This window comes from Mesoplodon bidens (assembly GCF_964165515.1).
Source record: "Mesoplodon bidens genome assembly, chromosome: 18".
Classification (NCBI taxonomy): domain Eukaryota; kingdom Metazoa; phylum Chordata; class Mammalia; order Artiodactyla; family Ziphiidae; genus Mesoplodon; species Mesoplodon bidens.
In genome coordinates this window covers 55,425,823-55,447,191 of record NC_138175.1, presented here as the reverse complement: position 1 = coordinate 55,447,191, position 21,369 = coordinate 55,425,823, and the positions used below count along the sequence as shown (strand labels likewise).

At 41.1% G+C, this 21,369-nt stretch overlaps 1 protein-coding gene across 2 annotated transcripts; it reads right to left on the bottom strand.

Annotated features, from left to right (window-relative positions):
• Window positions 1-961: 961 nt before the first annotated feature.
• On the bottom strand, window positions 962-18,642 carry ZNF350 (zinc finger protein 350). 2 transcript variants are annotated; one of them, XM_081216305.1, is made up of 5 exons: window positions 18,584-18,642; window positions 11,337-11,525; window positions 9,801-9,927; window positions 7,880-7,972; window positions 962-2,930 (listed from the first exon to the last, which is right to left on the bottom strand). In XM_081216305.1, the coding sequence occupies exons 2-5, from the start codon at window positions 11,349-11,351 to the stop codon at window positions 1,570-1,572; spliced, it is 1,596 nt and encodes a 531-aa protein (XP_081072431.1). In that variant the 5' UTR covers window positions 11,352-11,525; window positions 18,584-18,642; the 3' UTR covers window positions 962-1,569. The 2 variants fall into 2 exon arrangements, with proteins under 2 accessions (XP_081072431.1, XP_081072430.1); XM_081216304.1 differs by lacking the exon at window positions 18,584-18,642 and adding an exon at window positions 11,605-12,008.
• Window positions 18,643-21,369: the final 2,727 nt, after the last annotated feature.

The following is a 21,369-nucleotide window of genomic DNA, read 5'->3' as shown; positions in this document are numbered from 1 at the left end:
TGTGGTTTAGTGCAACTGAGGAACAGACTGTTGTTAAAACTTTAACATTTAAATAGCAAAATCAAGGGATTTTTAATTTACTGGGGGGATAAGACTCATCAAAAAAATAACTTGTATCCTGAAGTGTTTAAAGTCCGTTAAGAGCAGCCCTTGCCATCCCTCAAAATAATATACAACTTAAACAAGAAATTATCATAACCCCTTGAACCAATACTCCATATCTGCTATGGACTGAATGTTTATGCCTCCCAAAATTCATATTTGGAGGCCTAATCCAAAATATGATGGTATTCAAAGGGGAAATGTGTGGGGGGGAGGGATAAATCAGGAGCTTGGGATGAACATACACACACTACTATAAATAAGATAGATAACCAAGAAGGACCTATTGTATAGCACAGGGAACTCTACTCAATATTCTGTGACAACCTATAGGAGAAAAGAATCTAAAAAAGAATGAATATATGTATATGTATAACTGAATCACTTTGCTGTACACCTGAAACTAACACAGCATTGTAAATCAACTATACTCCAATAAAATTAAAATATTAAAAACAAAAACCAAAATATGATGGTATTAAGAAGTGGGGCCTTTGAGAGGTGACTGGTTCAAGAGGGTGGAGCCCTCATGACTGGATTAGTGCCTTTATAAAAGACATCCCAGACAGCTCCTTTGCCCTCTCCCCTATGTGAGGATACAGTGGGATGACTGTCTTCTATGAACCAGGAACCCTCATTAGATACCGAATCTGCTGGCACCTTAATCTGGGACTTTGTAGCTTCCAGAACTGTGAGAAATAAATTTGTTTTTATAAGCTACCCAGGCTATGGTATTCTCTTATAGTAACCAGAAGGGACTAAGAAAATGTCTATTTCACCTTGTGTACCTATTTACATCCTCTTACTAGATTACCTGGTGTGTAAAGGTACCACTTAAAGATAATCCAGTTACCTCAAAGCTCTCTCCAGGATACCATGGGCTTTTTCTGGTTTGGTCACCACTGTATCCTCAGCTCCTAGAACAGGACCCAGTAAAAAGGAAGTAATCGACAAGTACTCAGTAAATGAACAAAATGACTCAATCTGAGACTCAATTAAACTGGCTCAATCTATTTGCATAATGTACATTTCTCAGAGTTAAAGATAGACATCCCAGTTTTCAATTAATGCTTCACCTTGGCCTTCCAGAAACTGAATTGATATATACACGCCCAGTATCCCACCAATCCAATATTAGCCCTGTTGTGGTTTTTTGTTCATAGCAACCTTCCACATCCAAATTATATGTTTAAAAACTTCAACTATTTTCTCCACTTAGTTGAACTCAGGCTTCCTTCATTCATTCGACTGACACAACAGAGCAATTGATGTGTATGTGTTTGGGTTAACATCAGATTATGCCTCTGTATCAATGCACGTATCTAATTGGATGAGTACATCAAGCGTTCCCAGTCTCAGCATTTATACAATTTCTCTCAGTATATACTTTTTCAGCCACCATATAAGCTAGAATATTTTGCTCAATAATTTATCTTTTTCACATAGTATGTCTCTGAGTTTTTTTTCCTACTGGTTTTCTGTGACATAAAATAAGATGTAATTGACCACTGAAGGCACAACTACATTCAATGCATTCATAAGGGTTCTCTCCTGTGCAAAACCTCTGTTATCTCCTGTGGGTGCACATCTGGCCACAGGTTGTCCCACTATGACTACATTCCTATTTGCTAGGAGTTCACTTATGTTTACTGATGTCTGAGGGGCCACTGAAGGCACCTGCATAGTCACTGAATTTACAGGGGTTTTCTCCTGCATAACATCACTAGTCTGTGAGGAGCTGTGACTCTCTGAGGGATGATTTTCCACCTTGGCTGAATCTCCACGTTTCTCTCTTGTGTGTATTATCTTATGTTTAACAAGGCAAGACATGTAGGCAAAAGCTTTCCCACACTCATTGCAGATATAGGGTCTCTCTCCTGTATGAGTTCTTTGATGAACAATGAGCTTTTGCTTTGTAGTGAAGGCTTTCCCACATTCACTGCATTCAAAGGGTTTCTCTCCTGTGTGAATTCTTTGATGTTTAATGAGACCTGACTTCTGGGAACAGGATTTTCCACATTCATTGCACACAAAAGGAGTCTTTCCTGTGTGAAATCTCTGATGTGCAATGAGGCAAGTCTTCTGGATGAAGCCTTTTCCACATTCATTGCATATGTAAGGTTTCTCGCCTGTGTGAATTCGCTGATGTACAATGAGATTTCCCTTCTGGATGAAGCCTTTCCCACAGTCACTGCATATATACGGTTTCTCTCCGGTATGGGTTTTCTGATGTATATTGAGCCGTGATTTCTTGAGGAAGGCTTTGCCACATTCAGTGCATTCATAAGGTTTCTCTCCTGTATGTGTTCTCTGGTGTTCAGTGAGCATGAACTTTCTAGAGAATGCTTTCCCACACATGTTACATCGATGGGGCTTCTCTCCTGTATGAATTATCTGGTGATCAGTGAGCCAAGACTTTTTGATGAAAGCTTTCCCACATTCACCACATACATGAGGCTTCTCTATTTTTTGGGTTTTCTGATGCTTGCTGAATTGGGACTTAGAGCTGATGAGTTTTTGGCTTTCGGGAAATTTAATTTCGGTATGAAATTGTTCATTGTCAGCATGGAGACAGGATTTCCCATCACCAGTAAACTCAGCAGGGCTCTTTATTTCATAGCTCCTGCTCTGGGGAAGTAAAGTTAAATCTGATTTCATACTTTTTCCATGTAAGTCAAACACATCATGATTTTGCCTGAACAGAAAATGAGTTCTGCTCTGATGAACAAAATATTCCAGTGGGTTCTGTTCATGCCATTGTTCTAGTCTCTTCTCCATGCTCTCATTTTGTAAGTGCTCCAGCAGGTGATCATCAACTTTCCAGATTTCTAGGAAAGAGAAGAACAATGAATTTCTTAAAAATACCTTGATGCGGGGCTTCCCTGGTGGTGCAGTGGTTAAGAATCCTCCTGCCAATGCAGGGGACACAGGTTCAATTCCTGGTCTGGGAAGATCCCATATGCCGCGGAGCAGCTAAGCCCGTGTGCCACAACTACCAAGCCTGCGCTCTGGAGCCTGTGAGCCACAACTGCTGAGCCCACGGGCCACAACTGCTGAAGGCTGTGCGCCTATAGCCCATGCTCTACAGCAAGAGAAGACACTACAATAAGAAGCCCTCACACTGCAATGAAGAGTAGCCCCCACTAGCCGCAACTAGAGAAAGCCCAAGCACAGCAATGAAGACCCAACACAGCCAAAAATAAATAAATTAATTAATTTTAAAAAATACCTTGATGCGAGGAGTCTTTTTAGTGATGTTCCTATTATATAAGTGTAAATAAAATTCCATGTTTAATGTTCCCTGCACATTGGAACAAACAATACAAACCAACCAAAAGGTAAAAGTAGTTTGTGTAAAACACAGGGTTGGATAATTCAAAATGAATAAATATAGATTTGAATACTTTCTAAATACTAGCCTTGCAAAACATGGAGAGACTGTAAAATACGAGCAATTTCCTGTGAGCAGGAGACCACAGGTTGCAGGGCCACCTCATCCAAACTGGGGAGGGATGGACTCATTCATTCCACAGGTCCTTACTGATCACCACTGTGTACCAGGAACGGTGCTAGTGTTGGGAATTCGCATACTCCTCGTGTTCACGGAGCCTATACTGTAGGTGGGTAAAACCACTTTACAGGGCAGAGATAGACACAAGGAAAACAGCTGCAGGTTGGAAAACCTGGCGGGAAGGAGCAATGGAGAGGGAGAGAGGTGGAGGAAACCAGGGCTCATTTTGGAGGGAGACAGGCCTCCCCATGGATCCACTGTTGTGGTCTCCATGAGGGGAATGAAGAAAATGACACAGCGCAGAACTCCAAGCACATCTGACTTACAATCTCCAAAACAGAACTGGTTTCCCAGGCCAGGTCTCCTCCACCTATCACCTCCGGCACAGTCACTGCCAACTCCACTCTTCTCCTTCACCACGACAAAACTCCTCAGCATTTGTTTCTCTCGCTCACACACAATATCCAGCACAATGATCAATCCTGCCTGCCCTCCTTCACAGATACACCCAGAATGGGACAGGCACCCACTCCTTCCACCCTCAGAAAGCCAATCACTCTCTCTCACACCACAGCAGTATCCTCCTCCCTGGCTTTCCTGTCCCTCCCCTGCCAGTGCCTGTCTATTTTCTACACATTAGCCAAACAGAACCTTTCAGCACCAATTATATCACATCAAGCCTCCTCTACTCAAAACTCCCTAATCTTTTCTCATCTCATTATGAATAAAATCACGGTCTTGACATAGACAACAAACTATGGTTACCAAAGGGGAAAGGTGGGGGGAAGGGATAAATTAGGAATTTGGGAGTAACATATACACACTATGACATATAAAATAGATAAACAACAAGGACCTACTGTACAGCACAGGGAACGATAGTCAATATTTTGTAATAACCTATAAAGGAAAAGAATCTTAAAAAGAATATAGATCGATCGACAGCTGAATTGCTTTGCTGTACACCTGAAACTAACACAACATTGTAAATCAACTATACTCCAATAAAAAATAAATTAATTTGTTAAAAAAATCAAGGTCTTGATGTATCCTTGAAAGGCCCTTACGTGACCTGCTCCCCAACCCCCAGCCTCTACCCCACTGACCCTATGTCTCCAGTCATGCTCTCTATGTTCCATCCAAACAGGCTTCCGAAAGTTCTTCAGACACGCTCTTGCTTCAAGCCTTTGAACTTTCCAGGTTTATTTTGGAACACTCCTCACCCAGGGAACCTACTTGCATCCCTCATCGACCTGCTCAACTCACCTTAACAAACAAGATTTTAGGGAGGGAGGGATTGGGAGTCTGGGATTAGCAGATGCAAACTATTACATATAGAATGGATAAACCACAAGGTCCTACTGTACAGCACAGGGAACTATATTCAATATCCTGTGATAGGGACTTCCCTGATGGCACAGTGGTTAAGAATCCGCCTGCCAATGCAGGGGACACGGGTTCGAGCCCTGGTCCGGGAATATCCCACATGCTGCGGAGCAACTAAGCCTGTAAGCCACAACTACTGAGCCTGCGCTCTAGAGCCCGTGAGCCACAACTACTGAAGCCTGCGCGCCTAGAGCCCGAGCTCCTCAACAAGAGAAGCCACTGCAATGAGAAGCCCACGCACCACAATGAAGAGTAGCCCCTGCTCACCGCAATAAAGAAAGCCCGCACACAGCAACCAAGACCCAACACAGCCAAAAATAAAAATTAAAATTAAAAAATTAAATAAATTAATTTAAAAAAGAAATGAATACAAATCAACCATACTTCAATTTTTAAAAAAATCAAGACTTCTTATTCCTAAAGCACAGGGCCAAGTCCAAGCACTCATGATGTAGTCATGCTGCTTTACGTCCCTGAAAGTAAGTTTGATCCCAAAACCTTACCATCAACCTTCATCCATTTTTTCCACTCGGCCCATATTTATTTAAATGTCAACTCTCATTCGCCCTCTATAAGCAGCATATCCAGAATCCAACCAACACTCACCCCTCCACCCATGCTGCAGCCAACCATTCTCCCTGTCACCATGTGTTTTGCAATAGCCTCCTACAAGGCTTTCCTGCTTGCCCCCTGCCCGCTATGGTCTGCTTTCTACACAGAAGCCAAAGGGATTCCTTGAAAAATGTAAATGATTTCATGTCATTCCAGTCCTCAAGAACTCCTCGTGTTTTCTCATCTTGTTAGGAGTGAAATCTCGATTCCTTGAAGTTGAGTACATGACCAACCTTACCCACCACCCCCCGCCCCCGCCCACCCCCACTGCTACTGCCTCTCCGGCTTATTCCCATCACGTTCCTGAAAGCACACTCTGCTCTGTCCACACGGGCTCCGTAATGTCTCTTAAACTCATTCGTGGCGTGGCCTTTTAAGTTTGCTAGCCGCTCTATTGGGAAAACTCCTAACCCGGCAGCCCACTAACTTCCCGCATTTCTTGGCTCAGAGGCACCTTACCTGGGAGGTGTTCCCTGCCTGAAAGAGGATCCCCAGCACCTGCTCTTCCATAATGCTGACTAAAGTTTTATCACAGCACTTTTCACCTCCTAGGTATATTATTTAAGTGTTTATTGTTATCAATTCCTTAACTCCTTTCTCATAGACTAAAAACTCGTGATCATTTGTATACTTTTTTCCACTGTTCTTACCTTCCAGCATGCACTAGGCTAACAGAAAATATAGAGGAATGAAAAAAAAAAAGAAAAAAGATTTTGAAAAATAGAGGAATGAATCAAAGAAGCAATTACATGTATGGAACACGTTGGGGAGAATTTAGGAAAGAAGATGGAAATCTATCTCTTTCTGAGCAAGATGATATCCTATCATGGAGATCATGGAAAGAAGAATTTTAACTGCCAGGTAATGTGGTTAGCAGAGACTAAACGTCATCAGGATCCAGTGGGAAGAAAAATGAAAATTTTAGGGAAATGAAGACAATAGTAATGTCTACAATCAACGAGAAGAAAGTTCAAAATCAGTAAATACACAAAGGAATTAATTCAAAGTAGGCAAGAGTTATGATTGGGTTGAGGCTGGAACTGAGAACACAGGATGTTAAAATAACATTTCTAGTTAAAAATTCACCATGAACAGCAGACCCCTTAACAGAAGAGAGCTCTGCTGGTGGGGAACATGTGAGGTAATGCCTGAATGGCCAGGATGGAGGATGCAGAGGAATAAGGGAGAACCTAAACCTCTAGGGTTTCCTGGGAGGGAAGATTATCTTAGGTCCTTGCAGTTATTGGAAACTCAGGAGAGCTGCCATTGAGATGAGTAAATTATACAGAAGCCAAGTCTGTGGTGGAGCACACTGGGGAGAGATCAATTTGGGAGTCTTCTCCAGGGAACCAAAGGAGTTTATTAGCTTGTTAGAATGAAGAAAACTTGGAAGGTTAGGAGATCATTGTGTAAAATGGAAAACAAAACCTTTGGAGAATCTCAGAGCAGGGACAAGGCACAGTGAAGACCAGTTTACTTTGGGGCTCGGCATCCAAGATGGGGTGGATGTGAGGAAGGAAATAAACATTACCAGTGGGGCAGAAAGGTGCAGTAACCAGAAGACACTGAGGAATTCAAAGTTTTCTCTTTGGAGAGAGGCCTTGGAAGGTGGAATTTCATAGAAAAGGAGGTGGAAGTGTATGAAGAAGAAGGAAAAGATATGAGAATCCGGGGACTTCCCTGGTGGTGCATTGGTTAAGAATCCGCCTGCCAATGCAGGGAACACGGGTTCGAGCCCCGGTCCGAGAAGATCCCATATGCCACAGAGCAACTAAGACCATGCGCCACAACTACTGAGCCTGTGCTCTAGAGCCCGCGAACCACAACTACTGAGTCCGTGTGCCACAACTACTGAAGCCCATGCACCTAGAGCCCGTGCTCCACAACAAGAGAAGCCACTGAAATGAGAAGCACATGCACTGCAACAAAGAGTAGCCCCCACTCGCCGCAACTAGAGAAACCCTGCATGAAGCAACGAAGAGTAGCCCCCACTTGCTGCAACTAGAGAAACCCTGCATGCAGCAACGAAGATCCAGTGCAGCCAAAAAAATAAATAAATTTATTTTTTAAAAAAGATATGAGAACTCTAGGAAAAAGAAAACTATGCAAACAAAAATCAAGATGGGGGTAAAATAAAGAAGAAACAAATCCCAGAAAAGATAGAGTCTTCCCTAAGAAGGGATACATTTTTCTCTAAACTCCTACAAATAAAAAGAGGTCTGGCACCGGGATTTCCACGGCCTGTCACCTTGCTGGTCTCTCACTCACCTGAACGGGTTTGACAGTGGATTTCATCTTCCATTGTCCATGGTTCTCCTTGACCCAACTTGGACAGTAGATTTGGTTTGCTGGCTTGAAAACCTATTCATGGAAAATGATACAAGATTTAGACCCAGTGAATGGCGCGTGGGGTCCGTGAAAACCGCAGAATCCTACTTCTGAGGACAATACAGTTTTCACATTTTGAAGGAAAAACACACCCCTCTGTGAGTCTCCTCTCCTGTCAATCCTTCTACTTCACTTCTGACACCAGATATGTGGGTTTTCCACACATCAAGGGATTCTGCAACACCAACTGACACTGACGGGGTGTCCTCCGATTTAATTCAATTCTGACACGATCTACCTGGTGATAGGGTCAGATAATACAGGTTAGGGGTACACTCCCCTAGGACTTCGGCTCCGCTCCTGCATTTCTGGCACCAACTGTAAATTCGGGCTGTTTCCTGGACTTCTGATCAACCATGAATAGATCAGAGGTTCCCATGACTCCCTTTCTCAGGTTCGATTAATTCACTAGATCAGCAGAAAGAACTCAAGAAGACAGTTTCCTTACTAGGTCACCAGTTTATTATAAAAGGATACACAGGGAGCTCAGCTCGGTGCTCTGTGATGACCTAGATGTGGTGGGGGAGGGGGGAGGGAGGTCCAAGAGGGAGGGGATATAGGTATACACAGTGCTGATTCACTTCACTGTACAGCAGAAACTAACACAACATTGTAAAGCAATTCTACTCCAATTAAAAAAATAAATAAAAATTAAAAACTTAAAAATAAATCAATAAAAAAATAAAAGGATACAACTCAGGAATAGCCAGATGGAAGAGAATACAGTACAAGGCGTGTGGGAAAGGCCACAGAGCTTCCATGCTCTCTCTGGGGTCACCCCTACCCTGGCACTGCCAAGTGGCCACCAATCTGAAAGTTCTCCGAGCCTGTCCCTGTGGGGTTTCATGGAGGCTTCACTATATAGCCATGACGGATTAAATCATGAGGCTTTGAAATATTTCCAGACATTGTCAAATGTCCCCTGGGAACCAAATTGGCCCCAGTTGAGAACCACTGACCTAATGGGCGAGAAAGCTGGAAAATGGTAAATGCATAGAAGATGGGTGTGACAAGAGACCCTCACAGTTGCTGCTGAATTTTTAATTATAAATGACCGATTGTTTAGTAGAAACTCTTTATATGTTGTAGCAGATATGGAAATTACTCATTATTGTAGTTAAAATGGTACAAGCTGTGGTCATTGTGTTAATCATTTTTAAAGCACTGCTGTTTGCAGTAGGCATATACAGGTATGCAGAGAAGAATCAAACTCCTCTGCCCAAGGACTTATTAAACTATGTTCTAATTGTCAAAACAAAACAAAACAAAACATCGGGCTTTGGTGATTATGATTTAATCTCCAGCCCCTTTGTTCTCCCCAGAGGTGGGGTGGAGGTGGGACTGAAAGTTGCAACCCTTTAAATCATGGGTGGTGAGCTCAGTGACCAGCCCCCAATCTTAGGTTATCGAGGAGTGGCCTTCCCAAAACCTCATTAACATAAACTCACATGCCGTGGTAAGAGTCCCTTATATTAATAACAAAAGACACCCATTTCTCCTTTACCCTCTTATAACTTAGGAAATTCCATGGATTTTAGGATTTTAGGAGCTCTGTGCCAGAATTGGGGATGAAGACCAAATATTTATATTTCTTAATATAAATCACAACATTATACACAGCTACAAAATAAAGGCGTTTCTCTCAAGAGAAAGGAGAATATACCCACTTCTCTTGGGCCAGAGACGGCACTGAGAATCTACTGCTTCAGAGCATCACAGACAATCCAAAGCTTTCAGAAACTGAGAAAGGAAACCCCACTGACTGGGGACCCTCTCAGGGACCCAGGGGAGCCGTCCTCACCCACAGACAGCAGGTTGCTATAGTTCTCCAGCATCACCTCCCGATACAGGTCCTTCTGAGGAGGGGCCAGGAGCTGCCACTCCTCCCATGTGAAGTCCACGGCCACATCCTCAAATGTCAGGGTTTCCTGTAATAACAGTGGTGTTTAATGAACTGACCTCTTTTTGATGATATGGAAGAAAGGTTAAAGTTTGTCTTCTCATTTCCACTTTATAGGCTAGATCTGTATATCTAGGGGGTTGTTTGTTTTTAAGACGCATGGAAAAAGCAAAAGCCTAACAAAATACTAGGATTCAACTAACTGTAATTGTGTAGTCAGTCATCCATCCATTTATCATTAGCCATTTCCTTTTTTTTTGGCCGCGTCGCGTGGCTTGCGGGATCTTAGTTCTCCGACCAAGGATGGAACCTGTGCCCCCTACAGTGGAAGCACAGAGTCTTAAGCACTGGACCGCCAGTGAAGTCCCTCATAGACGTTTCTATAATAGGTAGAAGTTAAATCTTCTTGTTAACCTAGCAAAACACCACATTCATATATATATATATATATATATATATGTATATATATATATATATATGTATATATATATGTATGGGACAAACATATATGCCTGTGGAATCGGGATGATTGTGTCTTTAGAGCCAGTCAATCAGAATCTTCTGGGAAGCGACTCAAGATGCCAGAATTATAAGAAACTAAATGTTTAATAAGCATGTTTAAAGTGTATGAAGAAGAAACTTATTTTTTGATATGTGTACTTTGTTATGATTTCAGCCTTTAAATATATTCTTAAGTCAGATGTGTAATGAACAAAAATAAATGCAATATATTTATTTTGCCAGGAAATAAATTGCCAGGAATTCCCTGGCAGTCCAGTAGTTAGGACTCCACACTTCCACTGCAGGGGGTACCAGTTCCAACCCTGGTCAGGGAACTAAGATCTGCAAGCCATGTGGTGTGGGGAAAAAAAAGAAAGAAAAGAAAAGAAAATGGTAGATTAAGAATTTGGATTTGGGGACTTCCCTGGTGGCACAGTGGTTAGGAATCTGCCTGTCAATGCAGGGAACACAGGTTCAAGCCCTGGTCCGGGAAGATCCCACATGCTGCGGAGCAGCTAAGCCCGTGTGCCACAACTACTGAGCCCGCATGCCACAACTACTGAAGCCCATGCACCTAGAGCCTGTGCTCCACAACAAGAGAAGCCACCACAATGAGAAGCCCACGTGCAGCAACGAAGACCCAACGCAGCCAAAAATAAATAATTAATTAAAAAGAAAGAATTCGGATTCGAACATGGAAATCAAGAGTCAGACATACTGCAAAGCCTGAGAAAACAGTCCCCATAGAACTGCCCTTGCTTCAGACACCGGCTGCAATTTCTGGGGTCCCCTGGATCACCCTCACTTCAGAAGCAGGCTACAAAGTCACCCAGGGTCCCCAAGACACCCTTACATGCAATAATTACCTAGAATGACTCAGACAACTAACAAACCCATTCGGGAACAAAGAAAAGGATAAAACAAACCAGAAGTCACCTGGGCCTGGATCATTTTCTTCCGTTCTCTAAAAACAGCTGGCAACAGGGAGGCTCTGTCGCTGGGTCTTCTGGATCTGCTCTAAATTCCGTTCTGTCTTCAATCAAGCACGTCCCCAGTAATGCTGAGACCAAATCCTGTAACTTCTTCCTCCTTCTACTGATTCTTTTGCTCCTGGGGAGTCAGGATCTGTGGGTTGAGGAGAAAATTCAAGCTGAGGGTACATTTCCTCTGGACCCAGATGCTTACGCTGCTGCTGGGCGCTCACCTTAACCCAATGCCCACAGCATTGCTGAGTGGCCCCAGAAGACTGCTGCCCCAGAAGACTTTATTCCTCTGTCCAAAAAACCTAAGCTTCTGACTGTGGTGGGGGTATTCCTTTATTCCGTGAAGTTGAAGTGGGGTGACTGTCAGAGGGGATGAGGGAAACGAGATTCATCCCAGCAGCAGGCCTCAGGAGCAGGAGACTCTCAGGCAGCTCAATTATACAAAAGGGACCGTATGGGAGGAGAGGCGCTGGGCACTGCTTTCCTTTAAACCGTGTGCGCTCAGGAACCTCCTCAAGCGTTTTTATACACCCTGTGAGTACACACACTCCAGTTTGAAAACCAATGTACTGGGCAAACCAGAAGCATTCTCTGATTAAGCAATGATGATAATACCTTAGGCGGTTTAAGATACATTTTTTAAAAGTACACAATATTGTAAATAAATTGGAAACTGGTAAATAAAGTTGAGATGCTTAAGGCCCCTGTCAGAGAAGAGTGTAAAAGTACTAATCAACGTAAACATTTGACAAAGAAAGCTTCCATGCTGTATGTAATTTCTAGTGTCACGGTGAAAACTGACAATTGTCTCAAAGTACATAATATCCATCCTAATGGAAGGGGGAAACAGAATGAGAAGAAATTCATTCAAAACAAGGCAAAAAAAGAGAAGAAGGAATAGAGAACTAGTGGGGCAAATACAGTACAATTAGATGACTATTTTAAAACAAAACAGTAATACTAAGAATTATATTCAGTATAAATAGAACAAGGAATCTAGTTAATTACTCAAAACTCAAAAACATGCTACTCTAGGTGACATGTATGAAACATAATGATATGGAAAGCTAGAGAATAAAAGGTTAGAAAAAGATAAACCATGGAAACAGTAACTACAGACACTCTGGTGTACTCTCAGACAAAATGGGCCAGAAAGCCCAAAAATTACTACAGAGAAAGAGAAATGCTTGCTAGTAAGAGGTTTAATTCAGCACATTATAGAAATTTGCAATTTCTATGCACCTAATAATATTGCTTTGAAATATATACAGCAAAAATGGACCCAAGAAACCAAGAAGAAATAAATCCAGACTAACGGTTGAAGACTTAACATGCTTATCCCATTAACTGACAGAACAAATAGGTCACCAACAAACAAAATTTATAAACAAAATCATTTGAAGAATATAAAAAATATGTAAGTAGGAATACTGACAGAAATTTTAACAGACTTAAATAAATGGAATGATGAACTATGAATACGATTCAGAAAACCAAGCATTTTAAAGACGTCATGTCAACCCACGCACCTATGGTCAATTAATCTATGACAAAGGAGGCAAGAATATATAATGGAGAAAAGACAGTCTTTCAATAAGTGGTGCTGGGAAAACTAGATACTACATGTCAAAGAATGAAATTAGAACATTCTCTAACACCATACCCAAAAATGAACTCAAAATGGATCAAAGACCTAAATGTAAGGCCGGACACTATAAAACTCTTAGAGGAAAATACAGGCAGCACACTCTGTCATAAATTGCAGCAATATCTTTTTTGATCCACCTCCTAGAGTAATGAAAATAAAAACAAAAATAAACAAATGGGACCTAATAAGACTTAAAAGTTTCTGCACAGCAAAGGAAGCCATAAACAAAAAGGAAAGACAATCCACAGAACAGGAGAAAATATTTGCAAACCAAGTGACCAACAAGGGATTAATCTCCAAAATATACAAACAGCTCATGCAGCTCTATGTCAAAAAAAGCCCCCAAACAACCCAATCAAAAAATGGGCAGGGGCTTCCCTAGTGGCACAGTGGTCGAGTCCACCTGCCGATGCAGGGGACACACGTTCGTGCCCCGGTCCGGGAAGATCCCACATGCCGCGCAGCAGCTAGGTCCGTGAGCCATGGCTGCTGAGCCTGCGCGTCCGTAGCCTGTGCTCCGCGATGGGAAAGGCCACAACAGTGAGAGGCCCGCGTACCGAAAAAAAAAAAAAAGGGCAGAATGGGACTTCGCTCGTGGTGCAGTGGTTAAGAATCCACCTGCCAGTTTAGGGGACACAGGTTTGATCCCTGGTCTGGGAAGATTCCACGTGTTGCGGAGCAACTAAGCCCGTGCACCACAACTACTGAGCCTGTGTGCCACAACTACTGAAGCCCACGCACCTAGAGCCTGTGCTCCACAAGAAGAGAAGCCACCGCAATCAGAAGCCCGTGCACCACAACAAAGAGTAGCCACTGCTCACTGCACCGCTCACTGCAAACAGAGAAAGCCCGGGCGCAGCAATGAAGACCCAATGCGACCAAAAATAAATAAATAAATTAATTAGTTTAAAAAATCAATGTATTTTTAAAAAATGGGCAGAAGATCTAAATAGACATTTCTCCAAAGAAGACATACAGATGGCCAAAAAGCACATGAAAAGATGCTCAACATCACTAGTTATCAGAGAAATGTAAATCAAAACTACAATCAGGTATCACCTGACACTGGTCAGAATGGCCATCATCAAAAATTCTACAAACAATAAAAGCTGGAGAGAGTGTGGTGAAAAGGGAACCCTCCTACACTGTTGGTGGTAATGTAAATTGGTACAACCACTATGGAGAACAACAGTATGTTCTTTTTAGATTTTTTAAGAGAATAACCATGTCACCCAGCAATCCCACTCCTGGGCATATATCCAGAAAAAAACATAATACAAAAAGATACACGCACCCCAGTGTTCACTGCAGCACTATTTACAACAGCCAAGACATGGAAGCAACCCAAATGTCCATTGACAATGGCACACATAAAGATGTGGTACCTAGATACAATGGAATAGTACTGAGCCATGAAAAAGAAGGAAATAATGCCACTTGCAGCAACATGGATGGACTTAGAGATTACCATACTAAGTGAAGTAAGGCAGACAGAGAAAGACAAATACCATATTATATCACTCATATGTGGAATCTAATTTTTAAAAAATGATACAAATGAACTTATTTACAAAACAGAAACACACTCACAGATTTTGAAAACAAATTTATGGTTACCAAAGGAAAAACGTAGAGGAGAGGGATAAATTAGGAGCTTGGGATTAACATACACACACTACTATATATAAAATCGATAACCAACAAGGACCTACTGTATAGCACCAACAAGGACCTACTGTATAGCACAGGGAACTCAACTCAGTATTCTGTGACAACCTATATGGGAAAAGAATCTGAAAAAGGATGAATATATGTATATGTATAACTAAATCACTTTGTTGTACTCCTGAAACTAATACAACATTGTAAATCAACTGTACTCCAATAAAACTTTTTAAAAAATAAAAAATAAAAATAAAGATGTCATGTTTCCCATATATATATATATATATATAAATCCAATGAAACCTCCATCAAAATCCTAAGCTGATAACTATATCCATCTATCAATTATGAGGACTTAAAGTTACTTTAGTTATGACAGTACAATATTAGTACAATGATAGACAAATGGAACAAAAGCAAATGCTTATAAACAGACATGCATATATAGAGACTTGATAACAAAAGTAGCATTACAGAGAAGAGGGCAAGGATGTCTCTTTTTAAAAATGGTGCTGGGACAATCAGATATTCATGCTGGCGGTTGGGGGATTCAGAGAACAATGTTGAACCCCATCTCACAATATACACAAAAATCATTTGGGGGGAGAACTGTCAATTTCAGTGGGAGAGGCAAATTAATAAAAAACTTTATGGGATAATATAGGAGAATCTCTCAATGATATTAGGGTATGGAAAGATATGTTAAACAAGCTATATATGAAGCACACCATAGGGACTTCCCTGGTGGTCCACTGGCTAAGACTCCGCACTCCCAATGCAGGGGGCCCGGGTTCGATCCCTGGTCAGGGAACTAGATCCTACATGCTGCAACTAAGACCCAGAGCAGCCAAATAAGTAAATAAATATTTTTTAAAAAGAGTTCTCGTTCAAAAAAAAAAATGAAGCACACCATAATGCAAATTATATATTCCTTCCACTGGAGGAACTGGACAGCGACTTTGGAAAACATTTTGGATCATCCATTTAGGCTGAAGTTATACACATCCTAAGACACAGAAATCTCACTCTGAGTATACATCTAAGTTATATATCTATCCCCCACTAAAATAAGGACACATTTGAACCAGAAGATATGTACAAGAATTTTCACAGCAACATTATTCATAACAACCCAAACTGCAAGCATTACAAGCTTAATTAATAGTAGAAAAAACGGACATATATTCAAACTATGGAATGTTATTAAAAAACAACCTTTACCAAGCTTGCAAGCTAAGAATACTTTCTACATTTTCAAAGGACTGTAAAACAAAACCAAAAAGCAATGTGAGAGACCTTCTGTGTCCTGCAACTCCTAAAATGTTTACTGTATAGATATTCATACAATATGTTTGCCTGACCCTTGTTACAGAGGGAAAAAAAAAACCAAACAAAAAACAAAAAACAAAAGCCCCTAAAAACCTCTGTGCAAAAGCATGAATAATTCTTTAAAATATTGAGTAAAAGAAGACTGACAGTTAAAAAAAGCTGTATAGTAACACTGACATGTAGTTAAAAATAGGCACAACTAAATAAAATATAATGATTAGGAATGATTAATTTTTTATATGATACAACTATAAAGAAAAGACTTAAACTGCTTGGTATCTCGAACCGGATGGTAATTACCTTTGAGTACAAAGATGTAATATAATTGGGAAGTGGCTCACAGAACACCACTGGGGTGCTGGCAGTGTTTTGTTTCTCAAGCTGGGCAATAATTTTATATTGATTAACTTGTAGATCTTTTAAATTAACAAATAAGTGAGGACTTCCCTGGTGGCGCAGTGGTTAAGATTCTGTGCTCCCAATGCAGGGGGCCTGGGTTCCATCCCTGTTCAGGGAACTAGATCCCACATGCATGCTGCAACTAAGAGTTTGCATGCCACAACTAAGGAGCCAGCGAGCTGCAACTAAGGAGCTGGTGAGCCTCAACTAAGGAGCCCACATGCCACAACTAAGGGGCCCGTGAGCCACAACTAAGGAGACCATCTGCTGCAACTAAGACCCAGTGCAACCAAAATAAATAAGTATTAAAAAATATATAAATGGAAGAGTTGAAAAAGCCTGTTCTTTACACAGAGAACAGATTTGTGGTTGCCCTAGAGGAGGGGGACTAGGAGAGGGATGGATTGGGAGTTTGGGATTAGCAAATGCAAACTATTATACATAGAATGAATAAACAACAAGGTGCTGCTGTATAGCACAGGGGACTATATTCAATATCCTGTGATAAACCATAATGGAAAAGAATATGAAAAAGAATGTATATATATGTATCACTGAATCACTTTGCTGTACAGCAGAAATTAACACAACATTGTAAATCAATTATACTTCAATAAAATAAACTTTCTGAAAAAGCCTGTTCTTTAAAAAGACCAACAACACATATCCATTTGTAGTGAAATAGAAAGAAACCTGGTGCAAATAAAAAAATATAAGGAATAGGGGACATAACTCAGATAAAATAGACATTTTTTTTGTCCTGAAAGAATAAAATGAATATTTTTATTTCATTAAGCTTGAAATCCTGGATGAACTCATAATTTTAAGATCCTTCCATCCTGGAAACATGTTAACTCCAGACTATCTAGCAGGTGAATTTTAGGGTAGGCAACAGGACACAGATGTCCACTACCACCCCATTCACTTTCCTCCTTTGTACTGGAGAGTAGAGACAATGCATTGAGATAAGAATGAATTATAAACATTAGAAACTAGACAGAAAATTGAGGTTATATTCAGACATCATCATCATCGACGTGGAAAAAGAGACCAAAGAATTACTTATGTAAAAGACAAAACGTTCCCCCCATAAATCCCAAGAAGATTTTCACATATACTGCTGGCTAGAACTGCACTATATACCTAAGCTCATTTCATACTAATTGATCACTAGAAACGGGAACTGAAACCACCATGATTAACTAAGACCAACCAGTACTGGCATATGGGTCACCCTACCAGAAGGATGGATAACTAAAAACAGAGATTCTATTAGCAAAGGAGGGAATGTTTGTCAGGCAAAAAAGCAACAGTGTCCACTGCTATACATTAAGTGGTGAGTGCAGGCGTTGGCAAACATTTTCTGCAAAGTGATAGATACTATACATTTCTACTTTGAAGGTTAAGGTCTGTCACAACGTTTCAATTCTGCCTTCTCACTGCGAAAGCAGCCATAGACGATACGTAACAGACGGGTGTGGCTGGATTAATCCCTCGGTCTGCAGTTACTCATCCCCCTGGATAAAAGCCTAAAAAGCAGAAGGTTTCGAACTCCTGTCCTGGGCTGCACCACCTTCCTTCCCAGCGGTGAAGGCTGGAACCTCAACGGAACCACCAGCTAGGCGTCCAAAGCTTCAGCCCTCACAAGCCTCTTTGTACCACAGACACTACACACTTCTTTATTAATCCGAAACCTGGACCAGACATCCCCACATGATGACCGTCCACCCTGGCCTCAACATCACTGAGCCCCATATTAATTCCCAAACCTGAAGCTGTTACCATCGTAAATACCACCTGCATCCTTTACAGAACGATCCGCAAAGACCTCCATACCTTGACAGTCAGGACACGGTCGCTGATCTCTACAGATTCTTAACGTTTTAACGACTCCCCACCAAAGTAACCCAACCACAGATAGACGTGCCAGACTCTGCTGGTTCCTCCCAAATACTTCCACCTTGGCGTTTCCCACCAGACCCTCCAATAATTCCGTGAGTCCACACTACACCATTTCCACCCTGTAGGAGTCACGTCACGCTGTCATAGACACACCACTCATGAGAAAACACAAACACACACACAAAACTTCAAGGGACAAATGCACACACAGACCCGACTTTCCCCAGCCCACAAGGAGAGTCTAAACGTAACCTTACGCGAACCGCTTCTACTTCTGGACCCGTCGCCCAGATTTTTCGCTTGCCTACGGCGGCCGAAGACGGTCTGAGGCGTTTCAAGAAAGGCGGATGAGCGGATTCCGGTATTTCCCGGAGAGGCAATATGTCTGCGCCCAGCTCTCCGCGGCCCCACGGGGCGGCCATGTTGGGACACCTGACGTACAGAAGGCCAAGGGGCAGGTTGGGGGCCGGGAGCCCTGGATGGTCCGGAAGGTGAGAAGCCACTGATGATATCTCATTTCCTGTCACTTCGACTCTTCAGAAAGTTCGCAGATTTTCAGAGACTCGAGGTCTGCGAGGCAAATATGGAGCTACTTAAACTGCTTTCGACGGACTGGGCAGGAAAGTAATATTGCCGCGGCCTTTATTTTACACCTTGTATTAAAAAAGTAGGGGGGCGGGTTTCCAAATGGACCAAGAGTTCCGCTGTCGGTATAGCAGCAGAGAACGAATTCCCGGAAAGAGAAACGGCAATACATCCAGTAATCGGACATCCCTAGAAAGCTTTGGAGGAACATTTCTTGCAGGAATTGGCTTTTAGGACAGAATACGATTTCGAGAAACCAGCACGGTGTGGAACAGGCCATCAGGTCCAGAAAAAAAGAGCCGCTGGGATGAAGCCTAAATTTTGACTGGGATTAGAGCCTCGGGGAAAGGCCACTAAAAATGAGGCCAGTAAAGGTCTGGAGCCAATGAGAAAGGCACAACCACAATTGAGAGTCCAAAAGTGTTAAGATCAATAGCTGTTTGGTCAAGACACTAAGATACTTCCATGGGGTAAGTCTTCTCAACAAAAGAGGCTGGGATAATTGTATACCTATTTGCAGAAAAATAACTTAAGACCCACAACTCTAAGCATACACAAAAATTAACTGGAAATAGATCACAGACCTAAATATAAGAGGTAAAAGTATGAAACTTAGGAGACAATCTCCACGAACCTAAGTTTAAGTTAGCCAAAGAGTTCTGCAGCAAGACAATAAAGGTTGAGACATAAAAGAAAAAATAATAAATTGGACTTAATTAAAATGAAAAACTTCTGTATTTTTAAGCACAACTTTAAGTAATGAGTGGAGCCAGAGATTGGGAGAAAATATTGACACATTTAACATGTGATAAAAGGACATATTCAGAATAAAGAGTTCTCAAAACTCAACAAATCAACTATCCAGTTACTTTTCTTTTTATATAGAATTTTATCTTATTTTAATTTTTATTGGAGTATAGTTGCTTTACAGTATCATGTTAGTTTACACTGTACAGCAAGGTGAATCAGCTATATGTATACATATATCCCCTGTTTTTTGGATTTCCTTCTCATTTAGGTCACCACAGAGCATTGAGTAGAGTTCCCTGTGCTATACGGTAGATTCTCATTATACCCAGTTTACTTTTTGGGGTTACGAAAATTTCTAAATATTGGATCATGGTGATGGCACAACTCTATAAACTTGCTAAATGTCATGGTATTATATACCCTTACTACTGGTAAATGTTATATGTAAATTATGATCATAAAGCTGTTAAAATGAATTGCTGTTCTATACTACAAAATTTATAGGGTATGAATATTTTTTAAAACACAACAACTACAATTTCAAAATTATAAGCTACCTGGCTTAAAAATAAATGGAGATATCTGGGACATACAAGAAAAACAGTACAACAAATCTTGGAGTGATAATATAAGCATCTGGATAATGAGAGGATCATAATATAAACTGAACATAACTGAATCAGTTACATTTTTCAAGTATACCCACTTTAATGCATAACTTTTATGTGACTCCAGTTACCATCCCACTATGATACTATTACAGCCATATTATTGCACCTGTGATATTATTACAGCCACAATATAAATATACAAGAACATTTTATAATATGGAAATGTTTATAATAAGAGATTGTGATGAAACTAGATCAAACCTATTTTTTTTTTAATTTATTGGCTGGGGCGCTGGACCAGGGAGCAAACCCCAAAACCCTGTATTGGAAGGACAGAGTCTTAACCACTGGACTGCAAGGGAAGTCCCTAGATCAAACCTATTTTTTACAGCTTTATTGAGATATCATTGACATAGATTATACCTATTTTATTTTTTTAATATTTATTTTCTTTAAATTTTTTGGGGGGGTTTGCATCGGGTCTTAGCTGTGCCATGCGGGATCTTTGTTGAGGCACACGGGACCTTTTGTTGTGGCGCGCAGGCTTCTCTCTAGTTGTGGCATGTGGGTTTTCTCTCTCTAGTTGTGGCACGTGGGCTTAGTTGCTCCGTGGCATGTGGGATCTTAGTTCCCCTACCAGGAATTGAACCCATGTCCCCTGCATTGGAAGGTGGATTCTTTACGACTGGACCACCAAGGAAGTCCCGATTATACCTATTTTAAATAAACTTTTATTTGGAGAAAATATTAGATTTACACAAAAGTCACAAAGTACTACAAAGAGTGCACATATACCTTCATTTGACTTCCTCTCATGTGAATATTTTATATAACCATGGTACATCTGTCAAATTGAGATATTAACATTGGTATGACACTCAAGTAAATTACAGATTCTATTTGGATTTCACAAATTTTTCCACTACTGTCCTTTTTCTGTCTCGGGATTCAAACCAGGGAAGAATGCTGCCTTTAGACATCAGGTTTCTTTGAATTCCTCTGCTCCATGACCATTCCTCGGTCTTTTCTTTTTCATGTCCTCAATTATTTTGAGGAGTACTGGTCAGGTTTTTTTTTTTTTTTTTTTTTTTGGCTGC

What these genes read in the sequence shown, in the direction of transcription:
- ZNF350 (XM_081216305.1), bottom strand. An exon ending in TAGCAACCTGCTGTCTGTGG is followed by an intron (nt 7,973 to 9,800) that starts GTGAGGACGGCT and finishes TTCCATGAATAG; the next exon opens with GTTTTCAAGCCAGCAAACCA. An exon ending in CCACTGTCAAACCCGTTCAG is followed by an intron (nt 2,931 to 7,879) that starts GTGAGTGAGAGA and finishes TCTCTTTCCTAG; the next exon opens with AAATCTGGAAAGTTGATGAT.